The sequence below is a fragment of the Lissotriton vulgaris genome, chromosome 4_1 (assembly GCF_964263255.1).
Source record: "Lissotriton vulgaris chromosome 4_1, aLisVul1.2, whole genome shotgun sequence".
Lineage (NCBI taxonomy): Eukaryota > Metazoa > Chordata > Amphibia > Caudata > Salamandridae > Lissotriton > Lissotriton vulgaris.
This window is the reverse complement of record NC_141691.1, coordinates 1,765,099,511-1,765,122,721: the sequence shown is the minus strand read 5'-3', so window position 1 is coordinate 1,765,122,721 and position 23,211 is coordinate 1,765,099,511. Positions and strand designations below refer to the sequence as shown.

The following is a 23,211-nucleotide window of genomic DNA, read 5'->3' as shown; positions in this document are numbered from 1 at the left end:
TTAGAGTTCCCTTCTTCCATGTGAACCGATAACTGGGGTGAATGGTAGAACATAAACATCTAAACACAAAAGGAGACAAATAAAGAAACATAAACTGACATCATGTTGTTGGTAGGAAATACATGCTCTGTAATGTGATAATATTGCCTACCTATTTTAAAGCTGGGGCGGCTATAAGGAGAATCTTGATACTGGCAAAATAAAACAAAACTGTTAAATGCCCCTTACTTCTGGAAACCTCAGACAAAAGAAAACTAAGACCTCTACAAATCATGGCCTTAACCAAATTAGCATTTTAGGGATTTCATATGCAACCGGAATTACATACCCAAAAAACTGTGGCTGCCAACATAGAGAGTAACATCTTACTCTATCATTACATTCGAAAACCAGCCTCATTATGGGGATCAGAGGCAAAAAGAAACAATGTTTGAAACACTGGGTATTAATCTCCTACTGTAAAATAGATGATGCAGGATTTGCGGGTAGGTGCTAGGAAACAAAGGTGGCAGTACCAGTGGACGCCGCGACGAGAGAGCAGCAGGAAACGAGGAAACCCAGAGTGCCGGTAGATGCTACTACTAGGGTGAAGCTGGAGGCACAAAGACTCGCCGACCCGGAAGCACTGGAGAAGATCCAGAAACGGACGGAAGACGACCCGACTGGTAAAATGCAAAGTGTTCTTCGGGCGCGGCACCCTTTTGAGTTCTGGAACTGCTTGCCTGCGCATGCTCCAGCGCTGGGACAAGCCGCGTCTGCCGTTCGCTAGCGGCTTGTGTCCTGCAGTCATGACAGTAACGACTATATTTGTGGATAGATGGGGTTCCAGGAAACAATCTGAAAGGGCTTTATCGAGATGTTACGGGGGCCTGTTGTGGGTGCGAGGGTTAGCCCCGGTGCCTGGAATTGAATTCTCTGCAGGTTTGATCCAGGTTTCTGCAGTGGGGCAGGCTGTGCTCTCGAGTTGCCCCACCCAATGCTTGTGGCTCGACCCAGTCGCTGCCACCGGCCCGAGCACGCCCCCAACGTGACCAGCTCTGCTGTCGCACTTTAAATGTTCGTAGGGCTCGTTGGGGGTTACTAGTGGGAGGGAAACCTCGGCAGCTGCCTGTATGTACTGCGTTGCTCTGATCATGAATCTTTCAGATCGGCGGGGGATGGCTTGTTTACCCTCACTAGGGGCCAGCGTAGTATGCTTTTACTTTAGTTCCCTCCCACAGCAACCTGAGTCCAGATTAAGGGGCAATTTAGGTTCATGTACAGTAGGTCCTTCGTGCTCCAATGCTTAAATCATTGACGCAATCGTCCCAGCTGGGGAGGCCCTCTGGAGGTCCTAGTAATGCTTTAGCAGGTAGGCCCTGCTGCTTAGTCGGGAGGGGGGGCGTGGCCCTGGGCTTGAGGGAGCTGACTATGTAATGGTATCTCTCCATGGGTTATTGTTCATGCATTTATGAAGTGAACTTCGTGGTGCAACATTTTGTTGATGTTGTGACATTAGATTTGACTTCACTGTAATGTATATGTTAGATCTTGATGCCAAGTAAGACACTAATATAAAGAAAATTGATAAGACTCCACTCCAATATTTCACTATAATTTATAAAACTTCCATAAATGTTTTACTTTTACTATTGTTAATGGCAAAACTGTAACTTTTTAAAACTGTTTCTTTTGAAGCTTTGCCTGATAGCTCTGCTCTGTAATGGGGGCAGTACTTAATTATTTCATCAGCTTCCCTAGGGTGGTGTTTATCCTTCGGTAGGCATAGATGTTTTTAATGCCTCTCACTTTGGGCTTCATGAAATTAATTGAAATTGTTACTTACAGGAGATAAGTGGCATAACTGAGCATTGCATTTTTTTTTTTTCTGTTATGTTATGTTATGTTATACCGGGGTTTTATATAGCGTGCGGCTACTCGAAAGAGTGTCCCGACGCTTTGAATTGCACACTAATCTCATAACACAACAGGGAAAGAAAATAAAAGACAGAGAGAAAGGAAACCTAACAGGGCCAGAAACTAAGAGGTAAAAAGCCAGGTTTTGAGCCCCTTCCTAAAAGCCAACAGGTTAGGAGTGCTGCGCAGGGGCACAGGCAGTTTATTCCACAACTGCGGCGCTAGTAATTTGAAAGAGCGACCTCCGATGCGAGCTCTCTTCACACGAGGAACCGCAGCAAGAAACAAGGATTCTGACCTGAGCGACCTGGCGGGATGGTAAAAGGTCAGCCTTTTCTGAAGGTATTTTGCTCCGGAGGCGTGCAAAGCTTTGTGTGCCAGAGTAAGAGTCTTAAAAATTATCCGCTTCCGGACAGGAAGCCAGTGCAGAGCCTCCAGGAGGCCCGAGGCTCTGGCACGGCGAGATAGTCCAAAGATGGCACGTGCTGCCGAGTTCTGGACAACCTGTAACCGTTGGAGCAGGTATTCTGGCAGGCCGAGATAGAGGACGTTGGAGTAGTCAATTCTCGAGCCTATAATCGCCTGCACCGTGATCTTCCTGTGTTCCTCCGATAACAGGGGAAGAAACTTGCGTAGCATCCGGAGCAGGCCAAAGCAGGTGCCAGTGAGACCGATTACCTGTGAGCGTAGTGTGAGGCCATTGTCGATCTTAATCCCAAGGTTTTTTGCCACCTGGGACGAACTTGCTGGTGGAAACATGTTCTCAGGCCACCACACTTTCCAGTCCGGGTCCGAACTGCACCCAAAAAAGAGGACCTCGGATTTATCTGAGTTGCACTTGAGGCTGTTATGTTGGAACCACTGAAACACAGCCTCAAGGCAACCCTGGATCCTACCTCCATCGAAGTCCGCACCCCTCTCACAGGTGAAGAGGAGCTGGGTGTCATCGGCGTAGGAAACGATCTGAGCCCCGAAAGACTCCGCCAGTGCCGCCAGAGGGGTCATGAAGATGTTAAATAGAGTTGGACTCAGTACTGAGCCCTGAGGAACTCCGACACCCAATGGCGACATCTCGGCGGAGCAAGCAGAAGCCCAGACCGTTTGTCGACGGCCTGCCAGAAATGATCGAAACCACTGGAGCACCGTCCCCTGGAGACCAATCTCTGAGAGTCTTGCAAGAAGACCCTCATGGGGGACGGTGTCAAAGGCCGCCGACAGATCTAACATCACCAGCATCGCTCTCCCACCCGAATCCAGCACCTCCTTTATCGCCTCCGAGACTTCCAGGAGAGCTGTTTCGGTGCTAAGATTGGCGCGGAAACCCGACTGGGTGGGGTGCAGTAGGTCGTGGGACTCCAAGTAATCGGCAAGCACCTTATGCACATGCTTTTCAATGACCTTCGCAAAAGCCGGCAGGAGCGAGATAGGTCTATAATTCGCCAACACCTCCACATCCAGACCAGGCTTTTTAAGCAGGGGAATAATCATTGCCTGCTTCCAGGACTGGGGAACCACACCCTGTGCAAGAGAACAGTTCAGCAGGGGGTTCACAAGTGGATTAATGACAGCTGCCATTTTAGCCAGAAATTTTGCGGGGCAGGCATCCCGAGGGGAACCTGATTTAAGCCCAGCCATCAGGTCAAATGAAGCAGTCATCGAGAGAGGAGGAAAGGCTGCCAGGGCCACACCTGCGTTAGGCAGGGTAACAGCGGCATTCTCCGCCCGACCGGGCATCTCAGGCTCCAGCACAGGGAAGGAGTCCTGGATCCGTTGGATCTTAGAGGTGAAAAAGTCCGCAATCGCCCTGACCCAAGGCGCAGGAGGGGGAGTCTGAGTTGGTGCCGCGCGTGAAGTAGTAAACTCCCGCACAATGGCGAAAAGCTCCTTACAGGAATTGGAGGCAGCTTCAATTTTTCTCGCGAAATAAGCCTTCTTCTCCGAGAGGATGTTCCGATGATAAGCTTTCGCCAAAGACCTGTAGGCGAGTTTCGCCGTCGCGTCGTATTTCACGCGCCATGCTCTTTCCGCTACCTTGCATTGCTGACGTGAAGCCGCCAATGCTTCCGTAAACCAAGGGGCAGATGCACCTTTTTCGGGTTTGCGGAGGGGTCTCAGAGGAGCAAGATCATTAAGTCTCTCTGAGAGCCAGGCCTGCAATCGCTCCACATCCTCCTCTAAGTCCCCCGTTAAAGCACAGGGATGGTCCGCGCAAGACTGTGCCAGCAGTTCCGGAGTAACCCGGTGAAGTGCCCTAAATCCCACGGAAGTCTGCCGGGGGGCACCGGAAGGCTTCCTAACTTCCGAGAAATAAAATTTCACCAGCCTGTGATCAGACCAAAGCACCTGGATAGGAGCCAGCATCTCTATGGGGGTCGTAGAGAAGGTCAAGTCTAGAGTATGTCCCTTCTCATGGGTCGGTCCAACATGATAGGGAACCAGGCCCAGGGGGGCTGTGACATCCAACATTTTAATCGCGTTGGCATCCGTTTCCACGTCCATGTGGACATTAAAGTCCCCGGCAACAATACAATGCTCCGACGTGAGTAACAGGGAAGAGGTCACCGACTGGAACTCTTCGAAAAAAGAGCCCGTGGGCCCTGGCGGCCGATAAACTAGAAGACCCTTCATCGATTGGTGTGGTGAAAGGACAATGGCAAAGGCAAGGGATTCGCAATCCTTAATCGCGTCCGAGGGGATGATGGTACAGGTGGCCATTTTGTTTACTATTAGTGCAACCCCACCTCCACGCCCCTTTGGCCTGTCCTGCCTGAAGATGTTATACTCGGGCGGAATAGCAGTGGCAATATCTGGGTTGGACGTCTCGCCGAGCCACGTCTCGGTGAGCATCAGAAACAAAGGTTTTTCTGACTCCAGCAGATCAAATATGTCCAGAGCATGCCGGCCAAGAGATCTAGTATTAAGCAGTAGGCCCAGATGTTTAGCGCTGACCGCCGCCTTCTGCGGCGCACCGACCAGATGTTTCTGCGGGCGCCAGCCACACTCAGGGCAGCAATGCTTGCCCTTGTGGCGAGCAGGAAACACCGTACGGCAGGAGCCATTAATATGCTGCCAGGAGCGAAGTTCCGATCCCGAGTAGTGGAGCATAATGCTCACATACACAAGCTAAATACGAAATAAAAAGCCCAGTCCTGCCCGTCGCCTCCGGGACGCTGACGGGCGCAGACGGGCTGGACCCTGGCACGACTCCGGCTAAGCGACGGCGTCCCGCTGCGCGATCCCGCTGCGCGGGAGAGGACGACTTTAAATAGGCGTCTCCCACATCCACTCGAGCGTCGGGACGCTCCAAGATGGCGCCCGCGCACACACACACTCACCCCAAACAAAGATGGCGCCCGCAAATGATTCAGCCCCGGAACCCGGACCCGCCAAATGGCGGTGTGTTTTCCAAAATTAAATGCGGGTGAGGGGACAGGAGCCCAGTGGAGCGGCGATTAAAATCAGGGGTTTAAAGAAACCTAAATAAACAAAGATAGGCAAAGGGAGTTTTAAAAACACCAGTTGTCAGAGCTAGATGTCAGCGCGACCTGCGCTCGTGTAGCAATAAACAGGAAGCCTGAAAAGTCAAGTCCGCCTTAAATAGGCGTCTCCCACATCCACTCGAGCGTCGGGACGCTCCAAGATGGCGCCCGCGCACACACACACTCACCCCAAACAAAGATGGCGCCGCAAATGATTCAGCCCCGGAACCCGGACCCGCCAAATGGCGGTGTGTTTTCCAAAATTAAATGCGGGTGAGGGGACAGGAGCCCAGTGGAGCGGCGATTAAAATCAGGGGTTTAAAGAAACCTAAATAAACAAAGATAGGCAAAGGGAGTTTTAAAAACACCAGTTGTCAGAGCTAGATGTCAGCGCGACCTGCGCTCGTGTAGCAATAAACATAACATAACATAACATAAGTGGCATAACTGAGCATTGCATTTACCCATGCACCAGTAAATTCAGCAACTCTGCTGTTCACGTTCAGATTTTGGAATTCTTCTATTACATCTGATAAAAATATAAACTAGTAGGTGTTAAGTGTAGGAATTTGACTTTAATGTTATAATCCAGCATAACAAATGAATATAATGCACTTTACCTCTTTGTTTGGTGAAATTGCACTTATAACCAATGTATTTTGAAGAAACTCTAATAAAGACTCCCACCCCCCCCCCCTCCAAAAAAAAGTGTAGTAATTTGACCACCATGCCAGTAGTAAGCATTTAGCACCATTGACAGATTGCACCTCAACCTTTAATTGGTATCCAGTGGTTAATTTCACCCCATTTTGTGCATATTGACCCCCATGAAAAATAATGAAAAAGAGTAGTCCATATGTTATTTCAGATGTTAAGGTAGAATGATAGAACTCCTCTTAATGCCCTCCTCCTATTAAGGTTCTGTTTCTGTTAACTTCCCTGCAGCTTATCAGTCCACCTAAATGTTTTCATTTTGTGAGAAATGTGCTACAGTACCGAAATAAAAATGTACGAATGTTAGAATTTTTTTGCTGTTCACATAAATCTGAGATGTAAATTCTCTACTGTCCATTGGTGCCTCAGAATAAAAATAATCAAAATATTGCTCTGTTTTGTACAGGCACAAGTCGTTTTACAAGGAAAATCAAGAAGTGTGATAATTCGAGAACTTCAGAGAACTAATCTTGATGTAAATCTAGCAGTAAACAATTTGTTAAGTCGAGATGATGAAGATGGAGATGATGGTGATGACACAGCAAGTGAATCCTACTTGCCAGGAGGTTTGTGTATCCTTCCACTTAATTGCTTTCATAGTAGGATATTTGTACTCCTGCATTTCTGTATAAACTTATAAATTAACCTAAAATTGTGAATCGGTTAATATTTATAAATAACTGCTGTGCAAGTCAACTTTTTCAATTGACGGTTAAAATAAAATAAATGATAAACACATTGTGCACAGGATACAACATTGAAATGATTTATACATATTAAGAATACACAATCCCTATTTGCATCACTTTTTTTTAAATAGGATGAGCAATAAAATGTCTAGTGGAATGATCTATGGTATTTGCAGTTTGCCACTTTGTAAATCCAGCAAGGATTTTAAATGTGATAAATGCTGTTTTTCTAGAGAAACAATGTAATTGCTAACCCAGCTGCATCCTTGAGTGATAATAAATGCATGCGTTGTGTCTTTTGGCAATTATGTTTTACTTGATTGGTTGATCACTTATGATCCTTGTGTTTATAGAGGATCTAATGTCTCTGCTGGACGCTGACATTCATTCTGCTCACCCCAGTGTCATTATTGATGCTGATGCTATGTTTTCAGAAGATATTAGCTACTTTGGTTATCCCTCCTTCCGGCGTTCTTCACTTTCCAGGATAGGTTCATCCCGAGGTAATTCTGCATCTTTCTTTTAATGAGTGCCTTGCCTTGCAGAGGGCTAGTGCTGAGGTTTCTAGAACTAACTGCAGCTTGCTGGTTTTGCATTAAATTTGTGTATGCCAATGTGTTTGCTCATGGCTTTGCTGAACATAGATATAGACTCCATGCATTAGCCTCGCTTTTTGAATAAACAATACTGTTGTGAAATGTATTTAATTGGTATGTTGTATATGTGTTCAATTTAAATTCTGCATCCAGAGATGTTTCTAAATTATCAGTGCTTAACTAAGGTATTTTAATTTCTAGTGACACATTTTTTTAGAATAAGTCCTTATAGTTGCAGAATAAGTTTAGTTTATGGGACTGGATGATTTTAACTTGTTTGACATACATGTAGAGAGGATTTTAGCTTTAGGTCACTGGTTCAGTTGTTGCCCATAGTATGGATTTTGGTAAAGGATAATGTTCTGGACGTTTACTGCCTCTTCAGCCAGGGAGCACAATAGAACTATTTTGTACATTAATTTCTATCAACTGACTTGCGGATAACTTGTGTTTGTCAGAGCAACATACTATCCCATTAAATTATTACCATTCTTTTCATTAAAGAAGAATGTTGAATACATTTGAGTAGTGTTAATCTCTGTTCTTTAACCCAAACAGCACTAAAATATGTGTGGTGCTTTAGCAGAAGATGAGATGCAAAGATTGACATTTATTTATTCAGCCACTTACCTAAATATAGGTAATCTCTGCAGGGACTCACAATGCTGTGCAGTGTCAAAAGGCACATTGGTTCTGAGTGCTAGATATGCTCATTTTATTATCATCCAATATGTGTGTATATACACGCACAAATGTGTGTATGGTTGTTATGTGCCATTTGAAAACTGAAAAAATGTGCACAACTTACTTGCAGCACAAAAACATCACACAACCATACATCTGAGTGTATGACAAGTTAACAATTTTCACCAAACCATTTTAGAAATAGTTGATTGACCGAAAAAGTAGACATAGCCTTTTTTTATTTGGCGGAACTATTGTTTTTATAGTCCTAAAATGGCAACCTAAATCTCTGTCCAGTCTATATAGCTTAATTTACAATTCTTCTTAAATTTGCCCTCTAAAATGCTTAAACTTTGACCCATTTATCAGTGAGCCAGACCAAATATTCAGTTTTGACATTGAAATGTATTGACTTAGCTAGTACTACTTACCACTTTACTTCTGCTACTACTTCCTACCGTTTGAACTTGAAACCTTGCAGTCTTTGAATTTGAATTTTCGTTACACAAGTAGTAACTTGTGCGATAAGTTTAATCTTCAGCATTTAATGAAGTACTCTTTTGCAGTGTATAGCATTTATACTTGGGTTCTGTGTTAAGCTATAACTAGGGGTTAATCAAACTTGTCACATAGCTAAAGTGGTAACCAGTGTTCGAGGAATGTGGGCTGCTGAATTCATATCTGTGCATAGATCGCCGCCTAGTGTTGGGTCCGGATGATTGCACATTGTGTTCCTGGAAGAGTCTTCGAAGTATCTCGAGATAGGTGGCTCCACCCCTGGACTACAGTGCGCATGGGCATTCTCTCCATCCTCAGATTGTTTTTTTCCGCCATTGGGTTCGGATGTACTTTCTTGACTCAAGTTCAGAATCGATATAAAACACTTTTCGCAAGGCCAAACGGCCTTCGGGGCGTCGGTATTGTCTTTCATTCGGTGCCACGTACTTGATCCAGTTCTTCGAACTGGACGTCGAAGGCCGTTTGCCTTTTAAGACACCAAAGGCCCCATCAACGATAGACGATGGAACGGAGCCCGTTCAAAAGATGCCCCGTTTGCAACTCCAAATACCCTCACATTGATGTGCACCCAGTGTGCAATAAATGCCTATCCCCGGACCACGACAAGGCCAGCTGCATGGCCTGTTCTAAGTTCCGGTCAAAGAAGACACTTCGGCTTCGACGTGCCGCAAGACAGTCGGCGCAAAAAACGGCGCCCGACCCGGAGAACATCTTCGAGGCTTCTGACGACAAGGGCGTCTATGAAGAGGATCCTGAACAACAGTCGGATCCTGCGTCGGAGCACGACTCGAACTATGATGTGGACGAAGAAGAAGACTACGTCCACGAGGAAGACGTCGTCTAGGTAGGAGACGACAGAGGCCATCGGAGCCGTCAATGACGACTCGAGCGATGAGCAAGGCCCTCCCGCAGTCGCGGGGCCCAATACTGACACTGTACCTTCTAAGGCTCAGGTCGAGGCATCGCCGGAAGGCCTTAGCCTAGATCTTACTCCACATTCTATAGCCCCGCGTCAAGGCCCGGCTAAGAATATTTCTAGGGAGCCTTCGGTCGATCAACCACAATCAGCGGTGAAATCTTAACCGAAACCGACAGATGCTAAATCGAAACCGAAACTGCTAAAGACAGTCCTCGGATCGACGGCTTCAGATTCGTCGGCTCCAATCAAATCAAAGAGTGTCATCGACCCTTCGGGGTCACAAGGGGGCGTCGGCCCAAAGATCGGGGCACCGAAGCCTGTATCTACGGTCCAGCACGTCGCACTGACGCCGTCGACGTCCAAAGATGGCGACTCTGGCAAAGGACTCAAGGCTAAGAAGACTCTTGATCCGAAGCTTCCAGCCTCCAAGCCAATAGTGGGCAAGGCCTTCGAGTCGAAGAGCAAAATCGACCCGAAAGAGCATGTCTCGTCGAAGCAGAAGAGCATCTCTGCTGTGCACTGGGAGCTCGAGTCGACGCAAGGCCGCAAGCAGACTAGTGATCAGACGAAGTCGGTCGGATCGAAGACATCGCTGGCCTCAAAGAAGGTCGGCTCGTCTCCAATGCTTACGCCACCAATTAAGTACGGACTGCCTCCAACCGCTCGACCTAAGGCGTTCGAGCCACAAAAAAGCGCCGACATGGCCAGAAAGGTGTCGGTAGTTTCAAGAAATCAGCCCATTGAGGAGGACGTGGTGTTCCAAGCGCCCTCCTATGACAATCCGTCAAAACTATTCATCGACTCGGATTCTGGCAGGCTCACGATTTACAAACGAAAGATCATTCCAGAAAATCCTTTGGAGTCATACAAGATCCCTCTCAAAAGGAAAAGGGATTCTGCCACCTCACCTGTTCTTTTTGAACCTGTGGAGTCCTATGGACAAGAATATGCCTATTCTTCCACACGTACCAATGAGGATGTGGGGGAGGGATACAATGAGGAAGTATGTAATTATCCTATTGACACAGATCAAGAGGAACCTCAACCGACCCTGTTGACCCTGGTGAGCCACACACCACGCCTGACACTCAGTCCTATGCCGTCAAGACCTCGCCTACTGAAGATACTGCTGCGTTTAACGCATTAATTGAAAGGGCAGCCAATAACCATGACGTGGAAATGCACGCTGACCCAGTGGAGGAAGACTTTTTGTTTGATACTTTCTCAACTTCAGAAAGATCAGTAAAGACATTACCTATGCTAAAGGGTGTCCTTAAACACGCTTGGGACATTTTCAAGGAGACCACAAGGGCAAGGGTTGTAAACCCAAGGATTGAAAGGAAATACCGGCCTGCGCCTGTAGACCCTACGTACACCAAGGGCCAGCTCCCATTGGACTCCCTAGTGGTGGCTAGTGCTCGTAAGAGGGCGAACTCTCAAACAAGTGGTGATGCTCCTCCTCCGGACAAAGAATCCAAAATCTTGGAAGCTTCTGGCAAACTAGTAGCGGCTCAAGGGGCAAATATTTGGAGGATCTCAAATACACAGGCCCTATTAGCCAGAAATGATAGGGCTCATTACGACACGTTAGAGCAGCTACTATAACACCTGCCTGATGCTTATAAGAAGGGAGCAGAAATGCTGATACAGGAGGGGAAGCTGATTTCAAATGCATCCATTAAATGTGCGCTACATGCAGCAGACACAGCAGCTAGGGCCATCAACACAAGTGTGATGCTTAGAAGGCATGCCTGGCTACGCATCTCTGGTTTTAAGCCAGAGATCCAAACAACTTTACTCAATCAGCCAGTTAACCCTGACTTTCTATTTGGTCCTGATGTAGACACGACCCTAGAAAAAATTAAGAAAGACACTGAGACAGCAAAATCCATGGGAGCTCTGCAGTCACAACAGTTCAGGGGCGGTTCCTTTCATCGCTCCGGTAACAGGGGAGCCTCTAGAGGTGGGTGGATATCATGGGAACAGCACCATAGGCAGGGGCCGAGGAAATAATAATGCCAGATCCTCCGCCACCAATAAACAGTGATGTCTTGTCACTGCCCCCAGACCATGTAACACCAGTCGGGGGAAGACTTCAGCAGTTCCTGCCAGTCTGGGAAGGCATTACCACACAGGTGGTTGAGACAACTTATCCAATACGGCTATTGTCTGGAACTAACCTCCACTCCACCCAACATACCCCCAAGGCACCGTCCTATGTCCGCAGAGCACATGCACTTATTGCAGCAAGAAGTCATCTGCACGCTGCAAAAAGGGGCCATAGAACTTGTGCCTTTAGAACAACGGGGTACAGGGGTGTACTCACTGTACTTCTTAATCCCAATCCGGTCCATTCTAGACCTCAGACCCCTGAACCAGTACATCTTGTCAGAACATTTTCACATGCTGACTCTGCAGCAAGTCCTACCATTGCTCAGTCAGGGGGACTTCCTAGCAACCCTAGACCTAAAGGACGCATATTTCCACATTCCCATTCACCCAGGACACAGGAAATATCTCAGGTTCACCATAAACAACCAGCATTACCAGTTCAAGGTCCTGCCTTTCGGGGTCACTTCGGGTTAAAGTGCTTGGCGACAGTGGCTGCGCACCTTCGGAGACAACACATCCATGTCTATCCTTATCTGGACGACTGGCTTGTCCAAGCAAAGTCAGCCCAGCAATGTGCCAGCCACATGTCCCGCACGATTCACCTCCTACACAGTCTGGGATTTTCACTGAATTACCCAAAATCACATCTTCAACCCACACATGTATAACAGTACCTAGGTGCGACAATAAACACTGATGGCAACAGCGCAGCCAAACTCTGCCAGAGTCAACAGCATGCTATTGCTGATTCAGAAATTCAGGCCCCAGCACTCGCTCCCAGCGCAGGTATTCAAGCAGCTGATCGGTATGATGGCCTCCTGCATCTCCATAGTCCCTCACGCGAGGCTACACATGCGTCCGCTTCAGGAGTGCTAGGCACGACAGTGGAACCAGGCTCAGGGACATCTCAAAGACCTAGTGTTGGTGACCGGTCGTGCATACAACTCTCTGCATTGGTGGAACACACAAAACCTTTGCAGGGGACGACCGTTCCAAGAGCCTGTACCCCAGATAGTGCTGACGACGGACGCATCTCTCCATGGCTGGGGAGCGCATGTCCTCCATTATACAGTGAGGGTCTATGGACGAAGCAGCAGCAGAAGATGCACATCAACCTGCTGGAACTGATGGCAATCTTCATGGCAATGAAGGCGTTCAAATTGATTCGTGCAACAAAGTCGTGCTGATCCGGACCGACAACATGACTGCCATGTATTACATCAAGAAGCAGGGAGGTACACACTCCACAATTGTCACATCTAGCCCAGAGCTTGTGGAAGTGGGCCATTCAAAGAAACATGTTCCTCATGGCGGAACATCTCCCAGGCAAGGACAACCAGATGGTGGACCTGCTCAGCAGGCACAGCCATCAGATGCACGATTGGGAGATACATCCCTCGGTGCTCCAACCTTATTTCCAGCAGTGGGGTCATCCGGAGATAGACCTATTCGCCACAAAGGAAAACGCAAAATGCCAAACCTTCGCCGTCAGGTTCCCACACCCGCAGTCTCAGGGCAATGCGATATGGATGAACTGGTCAGGCAGATTTGCGTACGCTTTTCCTCCAGCACCGCTCATACCGCTAGTGGCACGCAAACTGCGGCAGCACTCCATGACGCTCATCCTAGTTGCTCCAACATGGGCAAGGCAGGCGTGGTACACCACGTTCCTAGAACATTCAGTGGTGCCTCACCAACGACTGTGACTCACACCCAGTCTCCTCACTCAGAGCCGTGGAGACATTCAGCACCCAGACCCGCAACAGTTGAGCCTTGCAATATGGCTCCTGAGGTCATAGTTTGGCTACCTGAACCTGCCCCCTGACTGTATGAACATCATCAGGGAGGCAAGAAGACCTACAACCAGGGCATGCTATGCGGCAAAATGGAAGCGATTTGTCATTTACTGTTCCAACAATGACATTAATCCGCTAGATGCATCAACGCAAAACATTATATGATATTTGTTGCATCTATACAGATGCAATCTAGCATATAGTTCCATCCGGATACATTTAGCTGCAATGGCAACTTATCTTCAAAACAGACAGCATCTTTCCCTTTTCAGGGTGCCAGCCATTAAATCTTTTATGGAGGGACTCAAGAGAGTGATTCCTCCCAGACACCCTCCTTCACCTGTCTGGAATCTGAACATAGTTCTCACCAGAATAATGGGACCACCCTTTGAACCTCTTCACTCATGTGAGATACAGTTTCTAACATGGAAAGTAGCCTTTCTAGTAGCAATCACATCGCTAAGAAGAGTTGGTGAGCTTCAAGCCCTAACTATTCAAGAGCCTTTCATACAGATTCATGCTAATAGGGTAGTGCTGCGTACAGACCCTAAATTTATGCCTAAGGTGGTGTTGCAGTTCCATATTAATCAAACCATAGAACTGCCCGTTTTCTTCCCGAAACCAGATTCAGTGGCAGACCGAGCACTGCACACACTAGATGTTAAAAGAGCTTTCTGTATTACATAGACAGGATGAAAGATTTCAGGAAAACTAAGCAACTGTTTGTTGCCTTCTCTCCACAACACAAAGGCAACCCCATTTCCATATAGCCAGAGGGATTGTTAAGCGCATACAGATCTGTTAACAGAAGGCTAAACGCACATTAACAGTTCCCCCAAGAGCGCATTCCACAAGCAAGTTAGGGGCATCCATGGCTTTCCTATGTAACATTCCTCTAGAGGATATATGTAGAGCAGCCACATGGACCACCATACATACATTTACCAAACACTACTGCGTAGATGTACACTCAAAACAGCAAGCTGCTGTAGGACAGGCTGTTCTCAGGACTCTTTTTCAGACTGCTGCAGCTGGCACGGGCAACCACCGCTAAGGGGGAGACTGCTATTTATTCTATGCACAGATATGAATTCAGCAGCCCACATGCCTCGAACGGAATATGCTACTTACCAGTATGCATCTGTTCTTGGCATGTAGGGCAGCTGACATTCATATCGCCCGCCCTCCTCCTCGGTGCCTGTCGCAGCTGTAGCACTCGGAATCATTCTCAGGCTTGGTCATCACTTACTGTATTATACTCCATCTCTGCCACAATGGCGAAAAACAATCTGAGGATGGAGAGGATGCCTATGCGCACTGTAGTCCAGGGGAGGAGCCACCTATCTCGTGATACTTCGAAGACTCTTCCAGGACAACAATGTGCAATCATCCGGACCCAATAATAGGCGGCGATCTATGCACAGATATGATGTCAGCAGCCCTACATGCCAAGAACAGATGCATACTGGTAAGTAGCATATTCCTTTTCAGTTAGAAATCTATTTTAGTTAAAGATTTCCAAGGGTACACCTTTACCCTAAATTTTCTTTCTTACATAGATGATTCTTCTGATACTGTTTGTTGCCTGAATCGGAGTTACCTAGTTTGCTTAAGGATATGGAATGTTACTCTCATAGCAACACTCTTGATCCTATCGTATAAAGCTCAACCCCTTCCTCTTACATCTTTAATACAAAACGAAGTACACTGTACAGAGGGAGGAGTGAGGGGAAACAAATAGCCCACAGTTATTTTTCATTTTAGCCTCCTAATGTGAAGCGTATTGGCATCCTACTTTGTAAAGTGTAAGGTTGAGTACTAAAAGAACGCAGCAACTAGCCAGGTTTCAAGCAGTGAGATACTGGTTCCTCACCCGCCCAGTGGAAGAAACACATGTTGGCCATATCCTGTACACCAACATTTTTGGCCATCCCATTCTGCATACCCTGAAACAGAGCCCGTAAGCCTTGTAAACTCAAGCATGTAGGCTTAACCACCATGAATGAACTTGAAAGTGTTGCTAAATGGTACACTTTCTCAGTCATTTATATACATGCAGTAGTAATGGCAAAAAATAATTGAATGGGAAAAGTATGTGATTTAGGCTTTATTAGTTTAACTCCAGGAGCTGAAATTTGGATAATAATTGAGAGCCAAGCTGAATTTGTTTTTAGTTTGACTGTTACTAAGATTCTCAATTAAACCTGTTCTGACTGCAAATATGTATCGTGGCATGCCCAGCAGACTACTGCAGTATGCATCTTTATGGTACAGAAAAGCCTCATCTCAACAAAATACATGTAGATGTTGGCACTGCTTCAGTCATAAACGTTGCTTTGCCATCCGTTATAAGAAATCTGGCGTCTGCAAGAAATAAGCTGCCCAAGCAGAAACTATTTTCTAGTTCTTGGGTTTGTAAAGCACATCTCTACTCACATTGATATTACATTTCTTTACTTTTCAAAACACATTCCTTCATAAAATGCATGTGCCTATATACATTTTGTTTGGGAAGATGTGAAATTAATGGGCATGTATTTATTCAGCGCACAGCTTATCTATACATGTGCCCGAGCATTGAGAGAAAGGTCTACATCATACAAGCAAAATGCAAATACTGAACATTTATCCAGGTCTTTAGGGCTTTCTTAAAGAGCGACATATGGCCTGTGTTCTGCATAAAGTTAACAGAAGTGCGCTCCATAATTTGGCCGACTTTACCGTGAAAGTGCTGCTGCCATATCGAATCCAGTTTAATGTAGGTACAAACAGAAAAGAAGCATTGTGAACTGGTGTATGCGACCGTATATAGCATGTGAACCTGTTTCTGGGTACAGTGGTAAATGTGATAAAATGCTCTGAATGTGGCAGAGCGATTTTAAAGCAATCCTTTTTGCCACCACTGGGAGCCAATGCAGTGGAAGATTCATGCCAAGAAACGTAAGAGCAAGTTTGACAGCTCTATTTTGAATGTGTTGGAGCTTCTTCAGCTAGCCCAAAGGTACACCCAAAAAGAGGGAACTACAGTAGTCCAAAGTCTAAAAATGGTCGCCTGTACAACTATGCGGCAAACTGCCACTGGAGGAGTGGCAGATTTGTTCTCAGTATCGAACAATAAGTAGCATGTGGACGACTGGCGTTGACTTGTCTTGGTAAAGAGAGTAGACTTCACGTAGAAACCAGGTTTCTCACTGGTCTCAACTGATCAGGAGACACAGACCAAGATGGAGGCTAGAAATTGTATGGAAAGGGTTCTATAGGTAGACTTTGAACCCAGAGCACCTCTGTTTTGTCAGAATTAAACTTTTAAGCTTTTGAGATCAACTAGGAAGTAACAGCAGACATCCAGTGATTAATTTGTAAACCAGGATTGCCAGAGCCGTAGTCATTCTATGAGAGTCCACTCCCGCTGGTAATAAGCACAGCACTGCCAACGCTGCTGAATGCTTGTGCTAGCATTATCTATGTGCTTGAGTAATCTTTTTTAAAGGAACACTACACTGATAAATTCAGCATGAAAATAGACGCACAGCACCACTGTACCGTGTAATCCCATAATAGGTGCTGTAATTTTTAAATAACTTCCAGTGCAAAACACCTAAAAACACCATCACAAATTAAGCACTGCATACAAATATGGATAGAGAGGGTGACGGCAGACCCATATTGCTCTATGGGGATTATTGAGTATCTCCTCTAAATGCATGCAACTGAGCTCAAAAATGTTATTAATTTTACCAGAGGACAGATATGTATATTAACCTGTGTAGAGCTCAGCACCAAACCCTGAGAGACTTTCTGATGCAATTGTGAGATATAAGGAGAAGGTACACATCTGGACTCCTATCCGTTAGACAGGTGTTGCTCAACAAGTGAGCTGATCCGCCAATGCTGGCGCTGACATTCTAGACAAACTAATAGAATGTGACACTTTGTCGAAGGCAGACAAATCAAGTAGCACTAAAGCCACCTGATTTTCCTTGTCCGCCAACAGACTCCGTTCATCCAGGACAGACAGAGCAGTGTCTGTTCTGTGTTCAGGTCGGAACAGTCTCAAGAATCTGGTTTTGTTCAAGAAAAACAGATTTACTCCTCATGCTTCAAACTTTTTATTGCAAGAAGGAGTTGAGAGATTATTCTTAAGTTGAATAGGGAAGAATTATCTACATAATTCTTTTTTTTTTTTTTCAATAAAGGAGCGATGTGTCAGTCTGGCTGGACTAAGGTGTTAGCTAAATAGCTGTTGCAGCCCTCCGGCAAAGGGTTTTCAAGTTTAGGGTTGGCTGCTATCCACAAATTAGGTGGATAAGATCTAGCGGCAAGCCTGATGAAATAGACCAGGCAATCGAGTTAAACATATTCGAGATCAAGTGGTGCAAAATGATCCAAATATAGAGCAATCGATACATCGCTGATCCCAGAGACCCCACTGGGAAAGCATAGTATAATATCGCAATTATCGACCAAGCTCACATTAAAATGCCCGGATTGAGGCACACTGTGAACCTGGAGTGGGAAATAGACTAATGCATTCTCACCTGACAGCCTGTTCTGCGTCGCAGGTCGGAATGAATTGCAGATGGTTACAATTGTTTTCCTGAAATAGGTTAGAGATGTTTTCTGGTAATACCCGTGAATGCTCAGCAGCCGCTAAAGCATACTTTGCGGTGGACCCGGATCGTATTGATATAAATCAATCAATCATAGCATTTGTATAGCGCGCTACTCACCCGGAGGGTCTCAAGGCGCTAGGGGGGGGGGTCTGCTACTGCTCGAAAAGCCAGGTCTTGAGCTGCTTCCTGAAGGCGAGGTGGTCCTGGGTCAGGCGGAGGTGGGTCGGGAGGGAGTTCCAGGTCCTGCCGGCGAGGTAGGAGAAGGACCTTCCCCCTGTGGTGGCTCTTCGGATGCGGGGGACGGCGGCGAGGGCGTGGCCGGTCGATCGGAGCTGGCGTTTGGGAGCGTAGAAGTTGAGGCGGCTGTTGAGGTATCCTGGTCCTTGGTTGTGAAGGGCTTTGTGTGCGTGGGTGAGGAGACGGAAGATGATTCTTTTGTTGACCGGGAGCCAGTGTAGGTCTCTCAGGTGTCCGGAGATGTGGTTGCGACGGGGGATGTCCAGGATGAGTTGTGCTGAGGCGTTCTGGATCCTCTGGAGTCTCTTCTGGAGTTTGGCGGTGGTACCGGCGTAGAGGGAGTTGCCGTAGTCCAGTCGGCTGGTGACGAGGGCCTGGGTGACCGTCTTCCTGGTCTCGGTAGGGATCTACCGGAAGATCTTGCGTAGCATGCATAGGATGTTGAAGCACGACGAGGAGACGGCGTTGACTTGTCTGGTCATGGAGAGGGAGGAGTCCAGGATGAAGCCCAGGTTGCGTGCGTGGTCTGTTGGTTTGGGTGCGCTGCCTAGACCGGGGGCCACCAGGTGTCGTCCCAGGCGGAGGGTGAGGGTCCCAGGATGAGGACTTCCGTCTTGTCCGAGTTCAGTTTCAGGTGGCTGTTCTTCATCCATTCGGCTACCTCTTTCATCCCTTCGTGTAGGTTGGCTCTGGCGGGGTCGTTGGTGAGGGAGAGGATCAGCTGGGTGTCGTCGGCGTAGGAGATGATGTTGAGGTTGTGCTGGCGTGCGATGGCTGCGAGGGGACTCATGTAGACGTTGAAGAGGGTTGGGCTGAGTGATGAGCCTTGAGGAACGCCGCAGATGACTTCGGTGGCTTCTGATCTGAACGGGGGAGGCGGACTCTGTGTCCTTCCGGCGAGGAAGGAGATGGTCCACTCCAGTGCCTTCTCCTGGATTCCGACGTTTCTGAGGTGCTGTACTAGGGTACGGTGGCAGACAGTGTCGAAGGCCGCGGAGAGGTCTAGGAGGATGAGGGCCGCTGTTTCTCCGTTGTCGAGCAGAGCTCGGATGTCATCGGTGGCTGCGATCAGGGCGGTCTCGGTGCTGTGGTTGGCCCGGAAGCCAGACTGCGAGAGGTCGAGGGATCCGTTCGTCTCGAGGAAGGCGGCCAGCTGTTTGTTGACGGTCTTCTCGATGACTTTAGCGGGGAACGGGAGCAGAGAGATGGGTCGGTAGTTCTTGAGGTCGGTGGGGTCGGCTGATGGCTTCTTGAGTAGGGCGCTGAGTTCGGCATGCTTCCAGTTCTCCGGGAAGGTAGCGGTGTTGAAGGAGGTGTTGATGATGTCTCGCAGGTGGGGTGCGATGACAGCATCGGCCTTGTTGAAGACGTGGGGAGGGCAAGGGTCGGTCGGAGATCCGGAGTGGATGGAGTTCATCGTGCGGATGGTGTCTTCGGTGCTGATCGGGGTCCAGGCGCGGAGGGTGGTGGTGGGGGGCGGTGGTTCGGACGTGGCGTGCGTCGGTCGAGTGCTGAAGCTGTTGTGTATGTCCGCGATCTTGTTGTGGAAGTAGGATGCGAGGGAGTTGCAGAGGTCTTGCGAAGGGGTGATGTCGTTGTTCCCGGCGTTGGGGTTGGAGAGCTCTTTAACGATGTTGAAGAGTTCCTTGCTGTTGTGTGCGTTGTTGTCCAGCCGTTCCTTGAATGCAGTTTTCTTGGTGGTGCGGATCAGTTGGTGGTGTTTTCGGGTGGCGAGCTTGAGGGCAGTCATGTTGTCTAGTGTTGGGTCTCCGCGCCAGCCTTTCTCAAGGGCTCTGTAGTTCTTCTTCGAGTTCTTGAGTTCGTCGGTGAACCATGGGGCTTTCTTGCTGCCGGGTCTGCTGGGCGGGGTCCTCATGGGGGCGAAGTCGTCTGCGCAGTCGCTGATCCACTTTGTGAGGTTGGTGGCCGCTTGGCTGGGGTTCGTAGCGCTGGTGGGTGGGTTCTTGCTCAGGGAGGTTGCGAGCTGGTCGGCTGTGATCTTGTTCCATCTTCTGCGTGCGACCTGTTGCTGTTGGTGGTGGATCTTTTTGATGCTGAAGTGGACGCAACTGTGGTCCGTCCAGTGGAGTCCGGTGGCATGGCTGAAGGCGATGTCCTTGCTGGAGGAGAAGACGGGGTCGAGTGTGTGTCCGGCGTAGTGGGTGGGGGTGGTCACCAGTTGCTTGAGTCCGAGGTTGTCCAGCAGGGTGGTGGTGTTGCGGTCGTTGTTGTTCTCCAGGTGGAAGTTGAGGTCCCCGAGGAGGATGTAGTCAGCGGAAGGGAGGGCTGATGAAGTCGGCGATGTCTTCGCTGAATTGTGTGCGTGGTCCCGGGGGTCTGTAGATGAGCGTGCCTCTGAGGGTGGTCTTGGGGCTGATGTGGATCTGGAAGTGCAGGTGCTCGGCGGGTACGAGGGTGTCGTCGGTGTTGGTCGTGATGCAGATGGAGTTCCTGTGGATGATGGCGATGCCACCTCCTGTCTGGTTGACGCGGTCCCTCCGGATGATCTTGTAGCCGTCCGGGATGGCGATGGCGGGCGCTGAGGAGGCGTTCATCCACGTTTCCGTGAGGAAGGCGGCGTCTGGGGTTGTGGTGTCGATCAGGTTCCAGAGCTCGACGGCGTGTCTGTGGACTGAGCGGGTGTTGAGCAGGATGCATTTCAGGTGGCTGCTGCTGTTGCTCGTCAGGGTCTTGGGCGCTGCTGGGGTGGTGCAGGTCCGGATGCAGGTGAACTTGCAGGCGTTGCAGCAGAAGGGTCCGTGAGTGTGTTTCGGGGTGGCTTGGTAGCAGCCCGGGAGTCTGCCGGCGTTGAGTGCGATGAGTTCGGCGGCGTCGTAGGACAGTCTGGTCGTCTTCCTTCGGTGGGGGCCAGGGGTCCGGGCCCTGGGCGCGGTCCAGCGCGGACGGGCGCAGACGGGCTTACCTTTGGTGCGCCTTCGGCGCACAATCGGCGCTCCCGCTGCGCGTCAACGCTGCGCGTGCGCACGGTTGCCATTTATGGCGAAGTGCAGGGAGGAGGAACAGCTGGGAGGCAGGAGCGTACAGAAACAAAGGGGGCGTGTCCACACTCCCGGCGGGAAGCGGGGCGGGTGGGCGCGGGGGGCAGTGCACAAGGGGTCAACAACACGGACAAAGGAACCAGATGGTCAGAAGGAAAATAGGGTTACATTACAGTACAAATACGCGGGAAGAAAGAAAATAAGGTTACAGAACAGTACAATGCAAAGACACTTTCAGAAACGCCAAGGATAATCGGCAAGCAGCGGGTGACGGTGGGGGGGCGTGGCCAGGAGGAGGATACAATGAGAAAATACAATACGGAGATACAGTAAGAAAATAGGGTTACAATGCAGTACAAATACGTGGGAAGAAAGAAAAATAAGGTTACAGAACAGTACCACACAATGACACTTTATAAAGCGCCAAGGGCAGACGGCAAGCAACGAGTGGCGGCGGGGGGCGTGGCCAGGAGAAGGAAGGAAGGCTCAGCGAGGCTGAGAACAGCGGCAGGTGGGGGGCACACGCGATAGCTGGTGGCCGTGCGGCGCGGGGGTGTCCTAAGGATAGGTCACATTTCTTCAGAAGCATTTTCAGCTGCTAGGCTCTTACTAGCATAGTATACAGCTTTAGTTGTAATTAACATGCATTTATAGTGATTTAAGGACTTTTTAAACTCAGAGTTGGCGGAAGTGGAGTAGTCCGGATGCCAGATTTTGTCAAGTCTATTATGGTGTTCTTGGTCTCTTTTTAGGGAGGGATTGTACCAAGGGATCAAATGCCTTTCATGTAGTGCGTTCTTCTTTAAAGGCTGCACTGCATTTAGGGCTGCATGAACTCATTGGACATAATTATTGTAGTCGTTGGTTGTGGAATCGACTGTAAGAGCCTTATCAATTGTGATAAGTGAGTAAGCGAAATCCGCAGTAGCTGGCCTTCCCCAGGGATGGACAAATGTCATGGTGGGGTTTATGCTGCTCAGAAACTATTTCTTTCTTTTTGTTTAATTTTGTAGAGAACTTGTTCAGATAGTGATCAGACCACACCTTGGGGATTTTTTCCCACCAGAGCAGTCTCTGTAGGCCGAATATTGGTCCCAACGCATAACCTTTCTGGCGGGCCTCAAAACACTCTGCAAAAGCTCTGGGGAGGCCTTCCCTGAATAAATTTAGATGCCAGTTGACTAATTGGAGGCTGTACCCAGATATTAAAAAATTAAACAGATACAGCGAAAGTGAAAGGTCTAGGAAAGAATTAGAGAACCTTGTTTCGGTCAAAAATAGAACTTCGAGCCCCACTTGCCAAGTACCTAAAACATCTCAGTTGCATGTTTTACAGTGGAACAGATGTTAATTAAAGCACACTTTTTTGCCCGTTAAGAGGGACTATCTGCTAAGAGGTTCTAGTTTCTTCACCCATCACTCATAACACCGCTCTTAGTCACTTATTATCCTTCTGGCCGATGGTAAAAGGGTGTCCTCTAATGAAATATTTGTTTGTGAATGCCTAAGGGCTTTACATGCTTTTCTAGCCCACATAATATAGTTGAACTAATGGTCCTGCCCACCAGGCATTTGAGATGACAAGTTAAAGTTTGAAATGGTGCATTTATTCTAACCAACAGGTAGGGTCTCAAGATAAGCAAAATGTTCTCCCAACTAAAACCTTATTCCATGAACAGAAATGCTTTACTCTGTTATGAGATGTAAGCCCAGAAAAGAGTAACTTAAAGATGTTAGGTTTGTACAAGCACACTTTCTTCTGCTGACTCTTATTCCTCTTTGCAGAGCTTCTTTTAACTTGGCGCTTAGTCTGGCAAATAGTTTTCATATGCCGGTTGCTAAGCTACATGACAGTGTAAAGAAAGGTTGAGTAAATAGTGTTTGTTGACTATTCAACTTATAGTTTTAGATGTCAACTCTTTAAGATTATTTAGCTATGATATCTGCATCTGTTAATA

The 23,211-nt window shown here is 48.0% G+C and overlaps 1 protein-coding gene across 18 annotated transcripts in view; it reads left to right on the top strand.

Annotated features, from left to right (window-relative positions):
- UBR5 (ubiquitin protein ligase E3 component n-recognin 5) overlaps window positions 1–23,211 on the top strand; it is a 2,064,863-nt gene that overhangs the window by 264,322 nt on the left and 1,777,330 nt on the right. For all 18 annotated transcript variants that reach the window (XM_086966085.1, XM_086966077.1, XM_086966080.1 and 15 more), the window contains 2 exons: window positions 6,496–6,655; window positions 7,132–7,281. In XM_086966085.1, coding sequence (XP_086822211.1) covers window positions 6,496–6,655; window positions 7,132–7,281 — 310 coding nt within the window. The remainder of the gene's footprint in view (window positions 1–6,495; window positions 6,656–7,131; window positions 7,282–23,211) is intronic.